The following is a 20,851-nucleotide window of genomic DNA, read 5'->3' on the forward strand; positions in this document are numbered from 1 at the left end:
GAAGTTTGATTTATATAATACAGTTTTTGAGCCATTGCCTGAGTTCTGTTTAGCTCATCTTTTATAAAGATACTCATCTGGCAGTTCGAAAAAGACATTTTTAAGACTGTGTGAATACAGTTGCCAGTTAAATCAGTTACTAAATATTCCTTCCTAAGAAGTTTAATTAAATTTTTGATTCTTAAATTTGGAAATTTCTAATATTTATTTTTAGTCTCATGAGAAAAATAAAGAAAACATGGCCATCAGCCCCTGTGACTTCCAGAAACACAAAATAAGCTGTTAGTCACTAATATTCCTTTATTAGAAGATACATTAGGTTCAACAAGTATGAAATTACCAGCATTTGTCCATTTGTACCATCAAAAGTAATTTCACAACACTAATATATTGGAACTATGAAAATTTTTTTTTTTTGTCTGTGGAATTTTTATTACTACTTTGGCTCTTCTAGCCAACTCCACTGGAGAAATCGGCATTATTTTATTTACTCAAGGACAGTAAAATTACCACTGCATTTGTGAAACAAAAGGAGGTATCACTTTCCTTCCTTAGCCTCCTGAGTTCAAGATGAGGGAAAGTAATGCCCTCATCTTCCAGCTGAGCTCTGGCAGCAGAGATAACTCAGTGGATGAGGAAACAGAGCTGAGTCTAAAACACCAGTGAGGCAAATGGTGGTTCTTAAAGAGCTACTGGTGATGAAAATGTTTTGCATAATGGCCCATTCTTCACGTGGTATTCATATAAATATTTCACATTTATTTTTATAGGAAAATAACTCCGCACATAATGAACAGAATCCCCAAACGCCATCTCTGACTGACGGCCCATCATTCACCCTTAAGAGACAAAGTTCTTCAACATTCCAAAGCTCTGACCCAGAACAGATCCGACAGAGTCTGCTGACTGCAATTCGTTCTGGAGAGGCTGCTGCCAAGTTGAAAAGGGTAAGTTTTCTTTATCAGATGGGTGACAGTGGGTTTATTTTCAACATTGTCAAACTCATACTTAGGGGAAATTGTTTTCTGGCTTTTAAGTCTGAATAGGGAAGATGCCAGAAGTTACTCTTTTATGTCAGGGGTCATTTTTGAAGTATAAGCTGAGAGAGTACTTAAAAATATGTCAGGTCTGTTTTCCAAAACATGGGCCAGGTGTGGAACACTAGTTTTGCTCATTATTATATATCTATATATAGAAAGTGCCTTGGACTCTTATTTTAAAAAAATTGTGTTAGCACAGCAAGAAAGAGTCTTTTGGAAAGAAAGTCCCTCCTTTATTCCAGAAAAGCTGCACTGTTGTAGAAGCCTGCAAGTTTTCAGTCATCGCTCCTACAGCAATCAGTTACTACCATACGTGGGATTGGGTGGTTGGGCGGGGGGAGGAGTTTTATAGGCTAAACCAAAATAATGTAGGGAAAATCTAGAGAATTTAGATGAGACCTAATGCAGAAATTCCAATCTTAATAATGCCCTGCCAGAGTCTAGCTTCTCCTGGATGTAGGAGAGCAAGGAGGTGTGCCCCCTTCTTGGGCAAACACCAAAAAGCATCACAGGGAATTATGTGCAGATGAGTTTCCTCCCTTTGTTGCCTTCATCCGCTGAAAGAGGATGTGGTGCAGCCTTGAGCCTGGCATCCTCACTTGGACCTCCCAGAGGCTGTAGTTTCCCTAAATGTCCTTCTTGTTCCTCCCTTAGTCATCTTGGTTGCAAGTTCCTCAACACCCAAGACAAGACAAGTACTCATTATTTCACTGACTCCCTAGGCATTTCATTTTGTGAATTCCTTCTCTAATCATTTTAGAAGCTATTTAGAGAAGAGTAAGAGACTTGTTGAGCAAAACACTGAACTCAACAAAAACGAAATCTGCCAAGGAACAGGAATGCTGCAAAGATAGAAAAAGGGGGAGGCATCCTCGCATGTCTACACAGCCAGCTTTGCCTGTGTCAGCCAGCTTCCTGGATGGGTTTCATTGGAGCCCTGAGTGACGGCCCTTCCCACGGAGGACTTGGCGCTCCCATCTGGGCACACATGGTGACAAGGCAAAATATTGTGTGCTGTCAGGAGTGAAGGAAACATGAAGGAATAATTCAGGGGAGAAGGTTTGAATTTTGTAGATTATTTGTAGAGTTTAAATTAAGGTGCCAGGCAGCAAAAAAACCAAAAGAAACCAAAAGGAATATTGAAATTGGTATTTCACAGGTCATGACATCTATATTTTGTGTGTGGGGGGATATGTCCCTGTAAGTAAACTGTACATTCTTATTTATGAAAATAATTCTATTTCTAATTCTGTTTCTAATCTTGTAAATTAAGGATGAGTTTCAAAGTTCTCAATTCAATAAATTTGATAAATATTTTTTTAAAGCAGAAAAATACCAAACATTGTACAGATACTGGGGATACAAAATTGAATAAAACGAAGCCTCTGCCTTCTGGGTGTTCATAGCCTGGGACTGAGAAACAGTGGTACCTCAGGCTCATGGGAGAACAGAAAATAACCGCAGTGCCTTTGTACTAAGTCAGTAGATATATTAATCAGTTTCAGTAAACTAATTGCAGAAAACAGTGCATTAAGTTGGAAATGCCTTCCAGGCCAACAGAATTTTACAGGCAGGCAGCTGTATACTTGGTATCTTACGGGCTCCGATTTGGCAGTCACTTCACGTATAAAATTCTCATTGCTTCCAGAATGAGCTGGATGTGAATCAACACGGAAAGCAGGCCCTAAATGATGATCCTATAATTGTATCCTGTTTATAACTCATTACTTTAGGTTCTATTGAGTCTAAATTCTCTCTCTCAGTAGGAGGTTACTGACAGCTCTGACTCCCTATAGTGTCAGCTCCTAAACTCTGTTTAATGAAAATTCCTTACATAATCCTTTTTCTTCCCTCTGAAGAAAGACACAGGGTCTAGTAGAGTTCATGATATCTACACTCCATGATCAGCACCTTCACTTCTACTTATATATGCTAAAAATGTGTTTTTATATACCAAGACTCAGAAGAACATTGTTTGTAATAGCTCCAAATACATATAACCTTAATATCCAAAAATGGTAGACTAGATTCAAAGCATGGCAATAAATTGGATAAAATACACACAACTGAACAATGTAGATAGAGACATAAAAAGATACGTAAAGTTGACAGCATGCAAAACTAAATTACGTTCAGTGATGCATGCATAGGTGGCAATTATTTTTTAAAGTGAGGAAGTAATTACAAAAATCACAATAGGGTTACTTCCAGAGGGGAAGAAGTGCTGTTAGGGGTGTATTAGAGCAAGACGGGCACACAATTTAAGAGGGAACTAAAAAAATTATTAATCAAGATAAATATTATCTTAGTGCAATATTTAAAAATGTACAAATTAATGCAAAACTCCATGATAAAGTCAAAATTTTAAATAAAGACAAGATCAGTAGGGAGCTGGAGTAGGGAGTATTCTCTTGACCTGAGTGGTGGGCTACATATATGTCTGTGTTTGTTTTCATTGGGCTGGTCAGTGCACTTCTCTGTACATGTATTATATTTCAAAAAACTACAGAAGGTGGTAAAAATGGACACAAGAAGGCTCTAATTTCTTGTGACCTTTGCTTAAGTCCCATATTTCTGTCCTGTTCTGAACATTTCTTCTGGTTTGTTTTACATTCTAACATTTCTTTTATAGAACAACAGTTATAGTGCCAAATAAAATCTCCAGTGATTTTGACAGTGGGTTTAGATTGTTCATCAGAAAGTTGGCTCCGTGTTTTGGCACCCAAATGTTCACTTTTACTCCAGGTACCAACCTGCCTTATGGCTCTTGTTCATACTTGAGCAATTAACCTTCATTAAGTAGTTGGTTCACATTAGAACAATTATCTAGTTGATTGCCCTAGTGTAAATGTAGTCGTGAATTTTCATGTTTCTTAAGGCTTTTTTCCCATGCCTTATCCCCAAGTCAACCCACATATAGTCAAAGCGATTTGTCTTGTCTTCATATAAAGCATTAATAAATCTAGCACAGTATTTTATAAAATGTGTTTGATGTTAAGATGTATGTATGACAGCAAATTGTTTTCAGAGAATAAGAGATTAAGTCATCTATTATTATTGACTTGTGTTGACACAAGAACTTTGGCTGCTTTTGGTTCTTGTTGGTGCCTCGACTTACTAAGGTTATCACACTATTATAAGGAGAATATAGGTTTGTAAACATAAAAGTCTGAAAATAAACTGATGAGTGATATTTAGTGCTTGGTAGTAAGTGTTTCCTCAGAAAATAAAACTTATCGTTAGCTAGATAGAAATCTGGAGGGAAGAGAAAACCTGGATAAGTCACCCAGGATCTTCCTGGCTTATTTTGTTTAATTAGTCTTCTTTTTATTCATATTTCCTTGGTTTGAATTTGAACAGTCCAAGTGTTTCAGGTTGGCAGCTCTTTCCATGTATTTTTTTTTTTTTTTTTTTTTTTTTTTTTTTTTTTGCGGTACGCGGGCCTCTCACCGCTGCAGCCTCTCCCGTTGCGGAGCACAGCCTCCGGACGCGCAGGCTCCGCGGACATGGCTCACGGGCCCAGCCGCTCCGCGGCACGCGGGATCCTCCCGGACCGGGGCACGAACCCGTGTCCCCTGCATCGGCAGGCGGACTCTCAACCACTGCGCCACCAGGGAAGCCCTCTTTCCATGTATTTTAAAAGTAAAAATGAATGATGGTTTCACAGTAAGAAAGCTATGTGAATATTCCTGAAAATTTCTTGAACTTCAAGGGTAGACAGTCAACTAGTAGATGCTTACATCAGTAAATTCTTAAAGTTACTTTTTAAAGATATCTTTATTACTAGTGTCCTGTGGTCACTGTTCAAAAAATTCAAGCAATACTTTTATACTTCATAAATGTTTGTAAAAAGTTACCATATTTCATCTAAGAAATAGTCATCGAGTTACACTGACCAGGCACTAAAATAACTATGAGTGTGAAGTAGGTATGAAGTGGCATTAAAATAGACAAGGTCTCTGACCTCAAAAAATTCATAGAATAGTATTCTAATGATATCTTCTCATGTTTGAAGTTTAAGTAAACAAATTTTTAATAACAAAATACCATTTCCCCCCAGAGTAACTGCTCTGGATAGAGTACAGTGTGACCTTTCAGACCACTTTTGTCATATATAAACATTTACTTTTTCTAACAGAAATGGAATCCTCTGTAAAACACTGTTAAATATATATCTGTCTCTTGAAGCTTTCCCTTTTGTTACATACATATCTTTGCTGTTCTTTTAAGACTATGTAGTATTTGGAATTCCCTGGTGGTCCAGGTTAGGACTCTGAGCTCTCACTGCCAAGGGCCCAGGTTCAATCCCTGGTCAGGGAACTGAGATACCACAAGTTGCGTGGCACGGCCAAAAAAAAAAAAAGACAACATAGTATTTGACTGTATGAATGAACCATAGCTTATTTGCTCCTTACTGGTAGACATTTAACTGGATTCTAGTTTTTCACTCTATAAATGATGTTACAATTAACATCTTTTACTTGTAGACATTTAGAACCATCAGTATGTTTTTTTAAATGCTTAAACCAAATTTTCTCTCTTTTACTTTACAAAGAATATGAGAACTGCAATTTTGGCAAGAATTACAAAAATAACCCCTCACACACAGAGAGACTTTTCAGACCAAGATTACATAACAAAAAGCCATTACCTGCATTACCTGTCTGTTTGTTGGCTGTACTTGGAAAGTAGCCCCACATGAGTACTGAATAGGGTGCAGATAAGTAAGTGTTCCTTCCCTTGGTGGCAACTTTTCTTCTTAGCTATTTTATTTCAGGTGGATGGTGTCAACCACTCTACTCCATCCTGGGTTCATAAGACAGTCAAGAAAATTGATTAGTTTAGATGATCTATCTTTGTTTAGTAAAAGGCAAGAAATGAAGCACCAGGAAACCAAAGCCAACCTAAACTTGCCAACTTTATTTTCCTTTTCACTAACTTACTCTGTTGCTAGGCAGAATCTGTGGCCTTTTGTACTTCAGTTCTCTTATGAAAAGAGGATAATGTTTGATTATAAAGCTGAACTGGTCAAATTACAATCAAGAGATGAACTATTTTCCTTAAAATATTGTCATATTTTATATGTAATATTTCAAAATATTATACCTACTATTCAGAATCCAGATAACTTTCTTCTACATTCCTGTAAGTAATGTTGGAATTTCAAGCTATTTAGGAAATTTTGTTTTAGTGTTTTTTATTCCCTTACAGTTTGTAAATAGGAGACTTTGCCATAGAATTTTGGAACTTAGGAGTTTATTCCCTAGTGAATAAACTCCTTTTCATTCTGCATTTGTTTTGGCAAAACAGTCATAGGTTTGACTTTTTTAGCCCTTCAAATGAAGGCATTTTAAAAACCAAAGCTAGTTTTTCTTATAAATGAGGGGTACCTGGGAGAATAATTTCAAGTTAATATATATCATCAATATGGAAATTATAGAATTCATTGCTTTGTGGAATTTGCTTTATTTTTCTACATTCTCCAAGGTACTTTGGGGGAACCAGAATTAATCTAGCTAAAAATGTGCTTTAGTGACAACTTGGCCTGCAGTCTGCTTATGCTCTTGTCCTTTGAGTTGATTTGGTAGTTTTGTAAAGACTAAGGTGTGTTAACGGATTATTTAACTTGTTTGTTGTGGAAATAACTCATTTTTAATTTTATGGCAGATTGAACATTTATTCTTGATTATTTGAAATTTATTGAATAATAAATACTAAATGTTAGCATTTACAATTAAGTAGAAGTTAAAATGTGGTTAATTGTTGAAAATTCAGCTGTCCCATTTTAAATTGATGGGTGCAAAGTGTGTTTCTTTCTCTTAGGTTGCAGTTCCATCAAATACAGTATCTGTGAATGGAAGGTCAAGATTCAGCCGCTCCATGTCCCTTGATGCCCAGGATGGCCATTAAGTGTTGCCCTGCCATGCCGCACTTCACCAGCTCTATTGCACAGAACGACTTCATACTGATGGAGAATGTTAGCAAATGTATGTCCAGATGTACACTAATATATTATCTATTAAAGCATAAGAACTTGTGCTGTGGCTTTTAATGCCAAAAGAAGAATTACCAGAATTTATAATTTATAATAATATCTTTGGCCTTTTTTGCCTTAAGAACTGAATATGCTGCTTTAGAACTTTAAGACAAGGTGTTAATGACTTTCATTTTTCTCAAATGAGAAATAGTCACCTTTTGTTGATTTCACTTATTGACACATTCTCTACAATCGTGACTTAGACAAAGGGATAAATTAAGATTCATAGACTTATATTTGTATGACACATAAATAACTAGGCAAACATAGATCTGACATTTGCTGCCTCAATGTTACAGTTTAATTGGAAATGTTTATGTTATATTAAAGCCCATAATAAATATTCCATTGATGGATATAACAATGTTATGGGGTGGGCACCCCATCCTCTAAACATAAACATTAAGGTTTCAGAAATCCTGGCTTTAATTAAAGTGATAGTCATTATGTAGTTCAGATGCTAATATTCTAAATAGTAATATATATTTACATTAAAGCTAAAATTGTTAAGCAAAACAATGTCTAATTTGTTGGCTTGTAACTGTTCTGGGGTCTAGAGCTTGTTGATGTTCAATTCCTACTTTAAAAATTTAACTGCTCACTTATTCTAAAAGGCTTGTCAAACAAACTGATGTTATGTTGGTTTTTACTAAAGCTACTGGGATATCTGCCTCTTTGGAAAATGTGTTGCTTTTTCCCCTGTTTAATAAAAGCAAGTTATATATTTGGGATTCTTTTTAAAATGCAGTTTGTGTCAATCAGCACATCTGTGCACTTCACCTGATGAACACATCTCCATCAGCCAGTAAACAAATAAGTAATATAGTAAGAGCGACCATTTATCAGGGCTCCCTGGTGTGTATGAGCCCATGTATTCTAACTCCAAAATGCATAACATGCTTAGCAGAGTTCTTGACACATGGCAAGTACACATTAAGTTAAATATTGCTGCTATTTCCTTGAATCAGACTTGAAGAGACCCTCATGTATGGAAACCTAAGTTATGTCATTATAAACCAATAGGGAAAGGAGTGACTTTTTGAAAAACTGTGTTTGATTATCCACTTGGAAAACAATACATTTGGATTCCTAACTCAAACCATAAACAAATATATTTGAGTTAAAGACAGCTTTTAAGAGCAGTATTTTTAAACTTAGATGAATATATTCAACATTTTTCAGACCTCACATAGGAAAATTACTTAAATAAGACAAAGGCACAGTCATAAAAGATATGATACATTTACAAATATTAAAATTTAAAACTTATATGTACATTAAGTGCTATAAAAATGAAAAAATAAGCCACGAGAAATTTTTAATATATATAAGCGTTAATTTATAAAATGTAAACATTTCTAAGACTCATGAAAAGACTACTGAATAGAAATATGCACACACTGAAAAAACAAAGGGTATTTCTTACAAGAGGAAATCTGAAAGGCTAACAAACATATGGAAAAAAATACTCTTCAGTAATAATCAAGGAAACACAAGAACACGAGGAAGTGTACCACATCACACCCATCAAATTAGTAAAAATGTAAGTTTCAAAATAGCAAGTGTTGTCAAGGGCAGTGAAACAATGGGAACTCTTTTACTGTGGTGGGAAAATACCCTGGCACAACCATCAAATTTGCAATATCTAGTAAAATTAAAGATCTCTTATCATATTACCTTAAAGAAGTACTTATGTGTGTGCTTAAGGAGAGGTAAAAATGTTCATGGCAGCCTTGTATATAAACAGCAGAAAGGAGTCCTAACCAGCGCTAAACATCGATAGTATATTCATATAATAGACTTTTGTACAACAGTCAAAATGAACAAATTAGAGTTATGCATATCACATGGATACATCTCAAAAATAATAAGGAAGAAAACAATGCTTATTTTATGATGCTTATATAAAATAATAAAATATGCAAAGTGATACTATGTATTATGGCTATAAATATAGAAAAAATAAAATACACAGGTTTGCTGGTGGGAATCAAGAAATGAAGATCGGATTGGGGAGATTTATAGGAAGCATCAATTGTGTTTGTAGTACAAACTGGTTTGAAAACAAGTTTTACTCCAGGTTTTAGCAAACTTGAAATAGTTTGTAGTTATTTTTTTTAAAGATCACACAGGACTTAGGGGGATATATATATGAACAATTAGTACACATACAATCTGAAAAAGTTGCCTTGTCCACATTATTTTAGGAGAAAAGCATGTGCTACACTCTCTACCCAATTGGGAAAGGATAGGAAAACTAGTCATATCCTTAAGTGACAGCAAAATGAAGATACAGGAATGATTTAGAACCAGCTTTCAATTTTCATATTTAATTTTTGGCATCTAGGCATTTTGCTTTTCCTTTTTTTCCCCATCAAGTTATTTCTTTATGATACCTATTTTTAAATTATCCAGATTCTATGTAAATTATAGGGTTTGAAATTACCCTCTTTTCTGTCTCCAGCATCCCAATCCCCTTTTCAGAGATAACCAATGTTAATGTTTTGATATTAATCCCTATATAGATGTATTTATATCCAATACATATTTATAGGTTTGTTTTCGGCTTTTGTATTTTTGCAGATTTGTTGTTACTGTTGTTTTTAAGATTAAAAAAAGTCACACTCTAATACTATTTAGCAACTTGCCTTTGCACCAGCAATGTTCCTTCTTGCACATAAAGATCAACCTTATCGTGTTTCAGTTTGTTGTTCTCCTATTATTAATTTCATTCTTGTGGTACACAGTTATGCCTAGAGTCAAGATACTTGGGTTCAAATCATAGGTCTGCCACTTACAAGTCATGGGATCTTGGGCAAATTATTTTATCTGTACCTCATTTTCACCTTTGAAAAATTGAATTAACATACTAATGGTGATGGTTGAGAGGATTAAATGAATTTTAAAAGTGTTTGGCACAATTCATTTTACAAAGCTACCTATTTTTAATACCACTATTAGCGAACAGGTATTATTTATCTAATATACTTCCCATCCTTCTGAAGAGTGACCTTCCCTCCCATTTTAAGACCAGATCTTGTGAAAATGACTATACTACCCAAAGCAATCTACAGATTCAATGCAATCCCTAACAAACTAACACTGGCATTTTTCACAGAACTTGGCCTGAGATAACATAATCCACACTCTGCTACTTGACCCAAGTCCTTGAATGAGACCAGTCATTTTCCTGAGACCGAATGTTGCTTGTACTTGAAACTTAAATAATCCCAATTGATAAAATTATTTGTCTAGTGCCAGTTCTTTTCCTACCCACTACCAGTAGAGACAAAAACACAAAAGAGCCAAGAATCAAACTCACTAGTTTTTACTATCCATTGACTTTGATAAATGACTTGAAAGAAAAGGGAACTTGCAATTGGGGGTCACAGTGAAGATTTCCATGGATAGAATGGTCTTTTTAGATTATTTTTCATGTAAAAATAGCTAATTCATTTGGTGTTTTAGAGTTTACACAGAACTTTTGTATTATTTGATCCACATGTGGAACAAAAAAGTACGCAAAGAAATTGCTACTTTACAAAGGTCACACAACCAGACAAGTGGCAGAATCCCACATCTGATTTCTAGTTTGCTCTTTCGCCTGGCCAAACTTTGCAAATGATGGAGAAAATGGTGCTAGATTTCAAGGGACACTTAAATAGTAACCTACTTGCTCTGGATCTTCAGTCTGTCTTGCTTTTCTCTTAAATGTTACCACTTTCCTGCAAGTTTTCATCCTTAACACCTCAGACTCTTCATATGGGTAGATGTATTTTGTTTATGGCAAGAAAAAATGCCACCATGTGCTCTCTCAAAAGAACTTTTCTGACAGGTATTTCAAGAGAAATTGTGAAACATTCTGGTAATCTGTATAGCACTGTTGGCATTTCTGTGTCACAAACTGGAGAAATTCATCTGGAAGTCTTGCAGATTACTCATCTTGAAGAAAAAGTGCTACAATTCCAACCTTATAGTTTTCAAACCAAGAAATTTCTTTACCTACCAACTTATTATGTTCCTACCCACGCCTTGTGGTAGACGATAGTGATGGCCCCGATTCTTTACCTCACCTGCATCCACACCTTTTTCCACATGACTTTGCATTTCCTCTCACTAAAGAGACAGAACCCATTTCCCCACCCACAGGAACAGGTTTTGTGACTAACAGAATGAGATGAAATGACACAGTGCCAATTCTGAGACTAGATCTCAAAGTTTGCATGTTTTTGCTTGCTCTCCCTGTGCCTGAAATGCTGTGAGAAAGACATCTCTGGGATGGCTGAATGGTCCTTAAAGGAGCATGGAGCAGGGCTCCCAACTGAGGTCAGCCTAGAGCATTTAACAATCAGATCCCTAGACAGGAGCAAGTTCAGTCAAGATCAGTAGGGCCAAATAGCCACCCGAAGCTGACCCTGGTGTAAGAGCAATCAATGCTTACCCACTAGCAATGCCCCTGAGGTTTCATGGTTGATTGTTATACAGCATTAATGTGCCAACAGATGCAACACACCCTCTTAAACTCATATACATATGACTCTAACCCAAATTATAAATTCATTCAATTGGTTCAGATCCACATACCCTATTTCCCCCATAGTTCCACAGACTATTTACTAAATCCAACACAAATACACCTCAGATTCTCTGTCTAGCTCCCAGCTATCTCAAAAAAAAAAAAAAAAAATCTAACGTAATAATCCCTTTATTATTTGTGGTGCAGAAATATCTTCTTTCCCTTTCTCCTCTCTCGTTTTATGTTCAGAACTGGGAACACGAGAGCCCAAATATCAAAGAGATCCACAGCCCCCTTAAAAGCTCTTTGGACTTGTCTATTTCGTAGAGTTGCCAGATAAAATACAGATTTCCCAGCTAAATTTGAATTTCAAAGATAAACAATGAATTACTTTTTAGTGTAGGTATGTCCCATGGAATATTTGGGATATATATATGTACGTATGTATACACTAAAAAAATTAATCATTGATCTGAAATTTAAATTTAACTGGACATCCTATATTTTTCTTTGCCAAATCTGGCAATCCTACTATTTCAGGAAAATCTGGAAGGAGGAAATGAAGCAAGAAGAAGCATCCAACATGTGGGGGAAAAAAGAGGAGAGAGCAGGCCTAGGTACATCAAGAAACCAGAAAGTGGCATTACAGAAAAGAGTGGAACCTTTGTTCTCTTTGATAGTTCACCATCAGAGAAAACCTCATGTAATGAATAGGAAAAGGTTCATTGAAGAGTTCACAGTGAAGAAACCCTGTGGATGACTTCTGTTGGTGGGTTTTAGATACCTTCAAGTCATCAAGAAACACTATACTCAAGAAATTCTGCTAGAGATTGGCCACGATGGCAGAGTAGAAAGACACTAAGCTCACCTCTTTTCACAAGCACACCAAAATCATAACTATTTGCAGAATAACCATGAATTAAAAAAACCAGAACCTACCAGGAAAGACCTTATGTAATTAAAGACATAAAGAAGGCAAGACAGGCAGGAGGAGCAGACTCACAATACAATAGAGTCCCATACCTCTGGGTGGGTGACCCACAATCTGGAGAATAATTATATTGCAGAGATTCTCCCACAGGGATGAGAGTTCTGAGCCCTACACCAGGCTCCCCAGCCTGGGTATCCTGCACTGGGAAGACAAGCCCCCGTTGCATTTGCCTTTGAAGGCTAGCAGGGCTTAATGTTGGAAGCCCCAGAGGACTGGGGGAAAAAGAGACTTCATTTTTAAAGGGTGCTGACAAAATCTCACATGCACTGGGACCCAGAGCAAAAGCAGTAATTCGATAGGTGCCTGGGCCAGACCTACCCGCTGGTCTTGGAGAGTGTCCTGGAGAGGTGGCGGTGGCTATGGATCACCCTGGGGACATAGACAGGAGCCATATTTGGGAGTTTGGACACTGCTGCTAGGGACCATCTTGGGACTTTCCCTCTAGTTCATTAGCACCAAGACCTGACCCCACCCAACATCCTATAGGATGGGACACCTCAGGCCAAACAACTAACTGGGTAGGGCCACAACTCTGCCCATCAGCAGACAGGCTGCCTAAAGACTTCTTGAGCCCAAGCCACCTCTAGATATCCCTCTAGACATGGCCCTGCCCACCAGAGGACCAAAAACCAACTCCACCCAGCAGTGGGCAGGTGCTGGCCCTGCCCTCCAGGAAGCATGCACTAGCCTCTAGACCAGCCTCACCAACCAGGGGGCAGACACCAGACATAAGAAAACCGTAATCCTGTGGCCTGCAGACCCAGACAGCCTACAGCAGGCCAGCCCCTACCAAGGGACCAGCTGGGTCCCAGCACTGCCCACTAGCAGGACAACATAAGCTTCAGGACACCCCAGACCCCATACCTAATTGTGTCAAGAACTGGTTCCTCTGTTCCCCTACCAATGATCTAACACACCAGCTCTGGGATCCCTGGGCCCTGCAGCCAGATTCTAGGACCTGGCTCTGCCAGCCAGTAGCCCAGCACTAACCCCATGATCTGGCTTCACCCTACAGTGGGCAGGCAACAGCCCTGGAGTCTTCTGAACCCTGACTCCACCCACCAGCTAGTCAGCACTAGCCTGGGGTCCCCTAGGGTTCTGCAGCAAACTGTCTCATGACTTGGCCCCACTAACTAGCAGCCAGCAGCATCTGCACAGGGCAGGAACTGGCAACCAACTGGGCTACAGGCCAACCAAGCCTACCAGACCACCCACATAATCAGCCCACCACAAAAGAAGGAACCATGCAGCCCTCTTAGGGGGAACCCCTAGAGCATATAGCTTGGGTGATGAGAGGGGAGTGTGCTGCTGGGACACACAGGATGTCTCCTACAGAGGGCCACTTCTCCAATGTCGAGAAATGTAATAACCTACCACATACATAAATATACAAATAGCAACTTAGACAAAATGGGGAAGCAGAGGAACATGTTCCAGACAAAGGAACAAGATAACACTCCAGAAGAAGAACTAAGTGGAGATAGGCAATCTACCCAAAGAAGAGTTCAGAGTAATGATCGTAAAGATGATCAAAGAACTTCGGTGAAGAACGGATCCACAGAGCAAGAAGTTAGAAGTTTTCAACAAAGAGAAAATATAAGGAACAACCAAACAGATGAAAAAATATAGCAACTGCAATGAAAAATACACTAGAAGGAATCCAGAGTAGACTAAATGATACAGAGGAACGGGTCAGTGAGCTGGAAAATGGAGTAGTGGAAATCACTACCACTGAACAGTAAAAAGAAAAGAAAATGAAAAGAAGTGAGGACAGTTTAAAAGACCCCTGGGACAACACCAAGTGCAGGAATATTTGCATTATAGAGGTCCCAGAAGGAGAAGAGAGAGAGAAAAGGACATAGAGAACACATTTGAAGACATAATAGCTGAAAACTTCCCTAACCTGGGAAAGGAAACAGTCACCCAAGTCCAAGAAGCACAGAGAGTCCCATACGGGATTAACCCAAAGAGGAATACACCAAGACACTGTAACGAAAATGACAAAAGTTAAAGAATATTAAGCAACAAGGAAAAAGCAACAAATAACTTACAAGAGAACTCCCATAAGGCTATCAGTTGACTTATCAGCATTAACTCTACAGGCCAGAAGGGACTGGCACAATATACTTAAAGCAATGAAAGGGAAAAAGCTACAAGCAAGAATACTCTACCCAGCAAGGTTCTCCTTCAGATTTGATGGAGAAATCAAAAGCTTTACACACAGACAAAAGCTAAAAGAGTTCAGCACCACTAAACCAGCTTTATAACAAATGTTAAGGGAACTCCTTTAGGCATAAAAGAAAAGGCCACAACTAGAAACAAGAAAATTAGAAAATAAAAATTTTAACCAGTAAAGGAAAACCTACAGTAAAAGTAGGAAATCATCCACACACAAGGTTAGTACGGAGGGTAAAAGAAAAAAGCAGTAAGATTCTGTATATCCACAATAAGCAGTTAAGGGATACACAAAATAATTAGATGTAAAATATGATACCAAAAACAGTAATCATGAGGAGAGGAGAATACAAATGCAAAATTTTTAAAATGTATTTAAAATTAAGAGATCAACAACTTAAAACAATCAAGTATATATATAAACTGCTCTACAAAAACCCCATGGTAACTACAAACCAAAAATCTATAATAGATATACATACAAAAAAGAAAAGGCAGTCCAAACGTACCACTAAAGATAGTCATCAAATCACAGAGAACAGAACAAAAAGAAGAAGGAAGGGGGAAAAAAGACCTACAAAAACAAATCCAAAACAATTTTAAAAATGGTAATAAGAACATACATATCGATAATTACCTTAAATGTAAATGGATGAAATACTCCAACCAAAAGACACAGAATGGCTGATGGATACAAAAACAAGACCCGGTATATATGCTGCCTACAAGATACTTGATCTAGAGATGCACAAAAACTGAAAGCGAGGGGATGGAAAAAGGTATTCCATGCAAATGGAAATCAAAAGAAATCCAGAGTAATACTTACATCAGAAAAGATAGACTTTAAAATAAGACTGTTACAACAGACAAAGAAGGACACTACATAATGATCAAGGGATAAATCCAAGAGGAAGATATAACAATTGGAAATATTGGGTTGGCCAAGAAGTTCATTCAGGTTTTTCCATAACATCTTACAGAAAAACCCAAATGAACTTTTTGGCCAACTCAATATATATGCACCCAACATAGGAGCAAGTAAATTTATAAGGGCACATATTAACTGACATAGAAGGGTAAACTGACAGTAACACAATAATGGTGGGGGATTTTAACATGCCACTTACACCAATGGACAGATCATCCAGACAGAACATCAATAAGGAAACACTGGCCTTAAATGATACATTAGACCAAATGGACTTAATTGATATATAGAGCACTCCATCTGAAACTGGAATACACATTCTTTTAAAGTGCACATGGAACATTCTTCAGGATAGATCACTGAGGCCGCAAAACAAGCCTCAGTAAAAAAAGTGAAATTTTATCAAGCATCTTTTCCGACCACAATATTATGAGATTAGAAATCAACTACAAGAAAAAAACTGCAAAAAAACCCCCAAAACACACCACAAACACGTGGAGGCTAAACAGTATGCTACTAAACAACCAATGGAGCACTGAAGAAATCTAAGAGGAAATTATTGATAAAATATACCTATAGACAGGGGCTTCCCTGGTGGCACAGTGAATAAGAATCCACTTGCCAATGCAGGGGACACAGATTTGATCCCTGGTCTGGGAAGATCCCATATGCTGCGGAGCAACTAAGCCCATGCACCACAACTACTGAGCCTGCGCTCTAGAGCCCACAAACTACAACTACTGAAGCCCGTGTGCCTAGAGCCTGTGCTCCACAACAAGAGAAGCCATTGCAATGAGAAGCCTGTGCACCGCAACAAAGAGTAGACCCTGCTCACTGCAACTAGAGAAAAGCCCGCACGCAGCAACGAAGACACACAACACAGCCAAAAAAAAAAAAAAAACCTATAGGCAAATGAATACAAAAACACAAAGATCCAAAACCTATGCAATGTAGCAAAAACACTTCTAAGAGGGAAGTTAATAGTGATACAAGCTTACCTCAGGAAATAAGAAAAATTTCAAATAGACAATCTAACCATACACCTAAAGCAACTAGAGAAAGAAGAACAAACAAAATGCAAAGTTAGTAGAAGGAAAGAATCATAAAGGTCAGAGCAGAAATAAGTGAAAGAATAAAAAACAAAAGATGAAAATAAAAGCTGGTTCTCTGAAAAAATAAAATTAATAAATCTTTAGCCAGACTTATCAAGAAGAAAAGGGAGAGGGCTCAAATCAATAAAATTAGAAATAATAAAGAACTTACAACTGACACCACAGAAATACAAAGGATCATAAGAGACTACTATGAACAACTATATGCCAATAAAATGGAAAACCTAGAAGAAATGGACAAATTCTTAGAAAGGTATGATCTCTCAAGACTGAACCAGAAAGAAATAGAAAATATGAACAGATCAATTACCAGTAATGAAAATGAATCAGTAATTTAAAAACTCCCAACAAACAAAAGTCCAGGGCCAGATGGATTCATAGGTGAATTCTACCAAACATTTAGAGAAGAGATAACACCTATCCTTCTCAAATTGTTCCAAAAAATTGCAGAAGGAACACTTCTGAACTAATTCTATGAGACCAGCATCACCCTGATACCAAAACATGACAAAGATATCACACACAAAAAAATTACAGGCCAGTATCACTGATGAACATACCTGCAAAAATCCTCAACAAAATAGTAGCAAACTGAACCCAACCATACATTAAAAGGATCATACCCCATGATCAAGTGGGATCTATCCCAGGTATGCAAGGATTTGTCAATACCCATAAATCAATCAATGTGATATATCACATTAACAAACTGAAGAATAAAAACCATATGATCATATCAACAGATGCAGAAAAAGCTTCTGATAAAATTTAACACACACTTAGGATAAAACTTTCCAGGAAGTGGGCCTGGAGGGAACACACCTCAACATAATAAAGGCCATATGTCACAAACACACAGCTAACATCATACTCAACAGTTAAAAGCTGAAAGCATTTCCTCTAAGATCAGGAACAAGAGAAGGATGCCCACTCTTGCCACTTTTATTCAACATATTTTAGGAAGTTCTGCACCAATTAGAGAAGAAAAAGAAATAACAGGAATCCAACTTGGAAAGTTAAACTGTCACTGTTTGTGGATCATATGATACTATACATAGAAAATCCTAAAGACTCTACCAGAAAACTATTGGAGCTCATCAACTAATTCAGTAAAGTTGCAGGATAAAACATGAATATACAGAAATCTGTTGAATTTCTATGCATTCACAATGAACTAGGAGAAAGGGAAATTGAAGAAACAATCCCATTTACCATTGCATGAAAAAGAATAAAATACCTAGGAATAAAACTACCTACGGAGACAAAAGACCTGTCCTCAGAAAACTATGACACTGATGAAAAAACTGAAGACAACACAAACAGATGGAAAGACATAGCATGTTCCTGGACTGGAAGAATCAACACTGTTAAAATTAATATACTAACCAAGGCAATCTAGATTCAGAGCAATCCCTATCAAAATACCAATGACATTTTCCACAGAACTGGAACAAATAACTTTAAGATTTGTGTGGAAATATGAAAGACCCTGAATAACCAAAATAATCTTGAGAAAGAAGAACAGAGTTGGAGGAACCACACACTCTGACTTCAGACTGTATTACAAAGTTAGTAATCAAAATAGTACGGTACTGGCACAAAAACGGACACATAGATTAATGAAACAGAATAGAGAGTCCAGAAATAAACTCACAAACTTATGGTCAGTTAATCTATGACAAAGGAGGCAAGAATATACAATGGAGAAAAGACAGTCTCTTCAATAAGTGGTGCTGGGAAAACTGGACAGCTACATGTAAAAGACTGAAACTAGAACACTCCCTAACACCATACACAAATTAAACTCAAAATGGATTAAAGACCTAAATGTAAGACCAGATACTATAAAACTCTAAGAGGAAAACATAGGTAGAACACTCTTTGACATAAGTTGTAGCAATGTCCACCTCCTAGATTAATGAAAATAAAAATAATAAAAAATGGGACCTAATTAAACTTAAAAGCTTTTGTACAGCAAAGGCAACCATAAATAAAACAAAAGGACAATCCACAGAATGGGAGAAAATATCTGCAAATGAAGTGACCAACAAGGGATTAATCTCCAAAATATATAAACAGCTCCTGCAGCTCAATATCAAAAAAACAAACAAACCAATCAAAAAATGGGCATTTCGTCAAAGAAGCCATACAGAGGGCCAAAAGGCCCATAAAAGATGCTCAACATCACTAATTATTAGAGAAATGCAAATCAAAACTACAATGAGGTATCACCTCACAGCCGGTCAGAATGGCCATCATTAAAAAGTCTACAGACAATAAATGCTGGAGAGGGTGTGAAGAAAAGGGAGTCTTCCTACACTTTTGGTGGGAATGTAACTTGTTACAGCCACTTTGGAGAACAGTATGGAGGTTCCTTGAAAAACTACAAATAGAACTACCATATGATCCAGCAGTCCCACTCCTGGGCATATATCTAGAGAAAACCATAATTCAAAAAGATAACATGCACCTCAATGTTCACTGAAGCACTATTTACAATAGCCAAGACATGGAAACAACATAAATGTTCATCAACAGAGGAAGAGATAAAGAAAATGTGGTACATATATACAATGGAATATTACTCAACCATAAAAAAGAATGAGATAATGCCATTTGCAGCAACATGAATGGATCTAGAGATTATCATAGTAAGTGAAGCAAGTCAGAGAAATACAAATATCATATGATATCACTTATACATGGAATCTAAAAAAATGAAACAAATGAACTTATTTATAAAAAAGAAACAGACACACAGACTTCGAAAACAAACTTATAGTTACCAAAGGGGAAAGGTGGGGGAGTGATACATTAGGAGTTTGGAACATATACACACTACTATATATTACATAGATAATCAACAAGGACATACTGTATAGCACAGGGAACTCTATTCAGTATTCTGTAATAACCTACATGGGAAAAGAATCTGAAAAAGAATGGATATATGTACATATATAACTGAATCACTTTGCTGTACACCTGAAACTAACACAATATTATAAATCAACTATAACATAAAATAAAAATTAAAGTAAAAAAAAAAGAAAAGAGAACACTCATACACCGTTGGTGGGAATGTAAATCTGTGCAGCCACTGCGGAAAACAGTATGGAGGTTTCTCAAAAAACTAAAAACAGAACTAGCATACGATCCAGCAATTTCACTACTTGGTATGTATCCAAAAAAACAAAACCACTAATTTGAAAAGATACATGCACCCTGATGTTCATGTTAACATTTACAGCAGTATTTACAATTGCCGAGACATGGAGAAAACCTGTATCCATCAACTGATGATGGATAAAGAAGATGTGGTGTATATATATATAATGGAATATTACTCATCCATAAAAAAGAATAAAATTTTGCCATTTGTAGCAACATGGATATGTTAAGTGAAATAAGTCATACAGAGAAAGACAAATAGTATATGATATCACTTATATGTGGAATCTAAAAACTGCAACAACCTAGTGAATATAACAAAAAAGAAACAGACTCACAGATATAGAGAACAAACTAGTGTTTACCCATGGGGAGAGAGAAGGGGGGCAGGGCAATATAGGGAAAAAGGGTTATTATGGGATTATATGAAATCATGTGTGTGATACTTTTGAAAATTGTTTTGAAAAACTGTTTTGAAAATTGCTTAAAAGCACTATAGAATTTAAAGAATCTTTTACTCAATAAAAAAACTAAACAAAGAAATTCTGCTAATGTCCTCATTAACCTCAGCATCATTTTAATGATAACTATTATAACAATTGCTAAATCTAGGTAGGAGGTATGTGGGTTATAATTACACATGATTTTTTAAACTTCCCTGCATGTTTAAAATAATTCATAATATAGTTGGGAAATAAGTTATTAAGACACTCCTATTATAGTGACCAGCTGCACTATACATGTGGGGAGGGAGAGGTTTAACTTATGGTCATTTGTTTCCCTTCTACCAATGAAGAATTTTAGGCAAGTCAGGGGGGATGTTGCGATGCAAGTATTAATTTGGCAAAAGCAACTTGCTGTTGGCAAAGTTTCTCAAAGAG

The 20,851-nt window shown here is 36.8% G+C and overlaps 1 protein-coding gene across 7 annotated transcripts in view; it reads left to right on the forward strand.

The window, feature by feature from the left end:
• The window catches only part of COBLL1 (cordon-bleu WH2 repeat protein like 1), a 159,770-nt gene extending 151,962 nt beyond the window's left edge, over window positions 1-7,808 (forward strand). For all 7 annotated transcript variants that reach the window (XM_024735915.1, XM_024735913.1, XM_024735914.1 and 4 more), the window contains 2 exons: window positions 771-947; window positions 6,864-7,808. In XM_024735915.1, the coding sequence (XP_024591683.1) occupies window positions 771-947; window positions 6,864-6,950 (264 nt within the window). In that variant the 3' untranslated portion in view covers window positions 6,951-7,808. The remainder of the gene's footprint in view (window positions 1-770; window positions 948-6,863) is intronic.
• The last annotated feature ends 13,043 nt before the right edge of the window (window positions 7,809-20,851 follow it).

This window comes from Neophocaena asiaeorientalis, unplaced genomic scaffold (genome assembly GCF_003031525.2).
Source record: "Neophocaena asiaeorientalis asiaeorientalis breed wild unplaced genomic scaffold, Neophocaena_asiaeorientalis_V1.1 scaffold72, whole genome shotgun sequence".
NCBI lineage: Eukaryota > Metazoa > Chordata > Mammalia > Artiodactyla > Phocoenidae > Neophocaena > Neophocaena asiaeorientalis.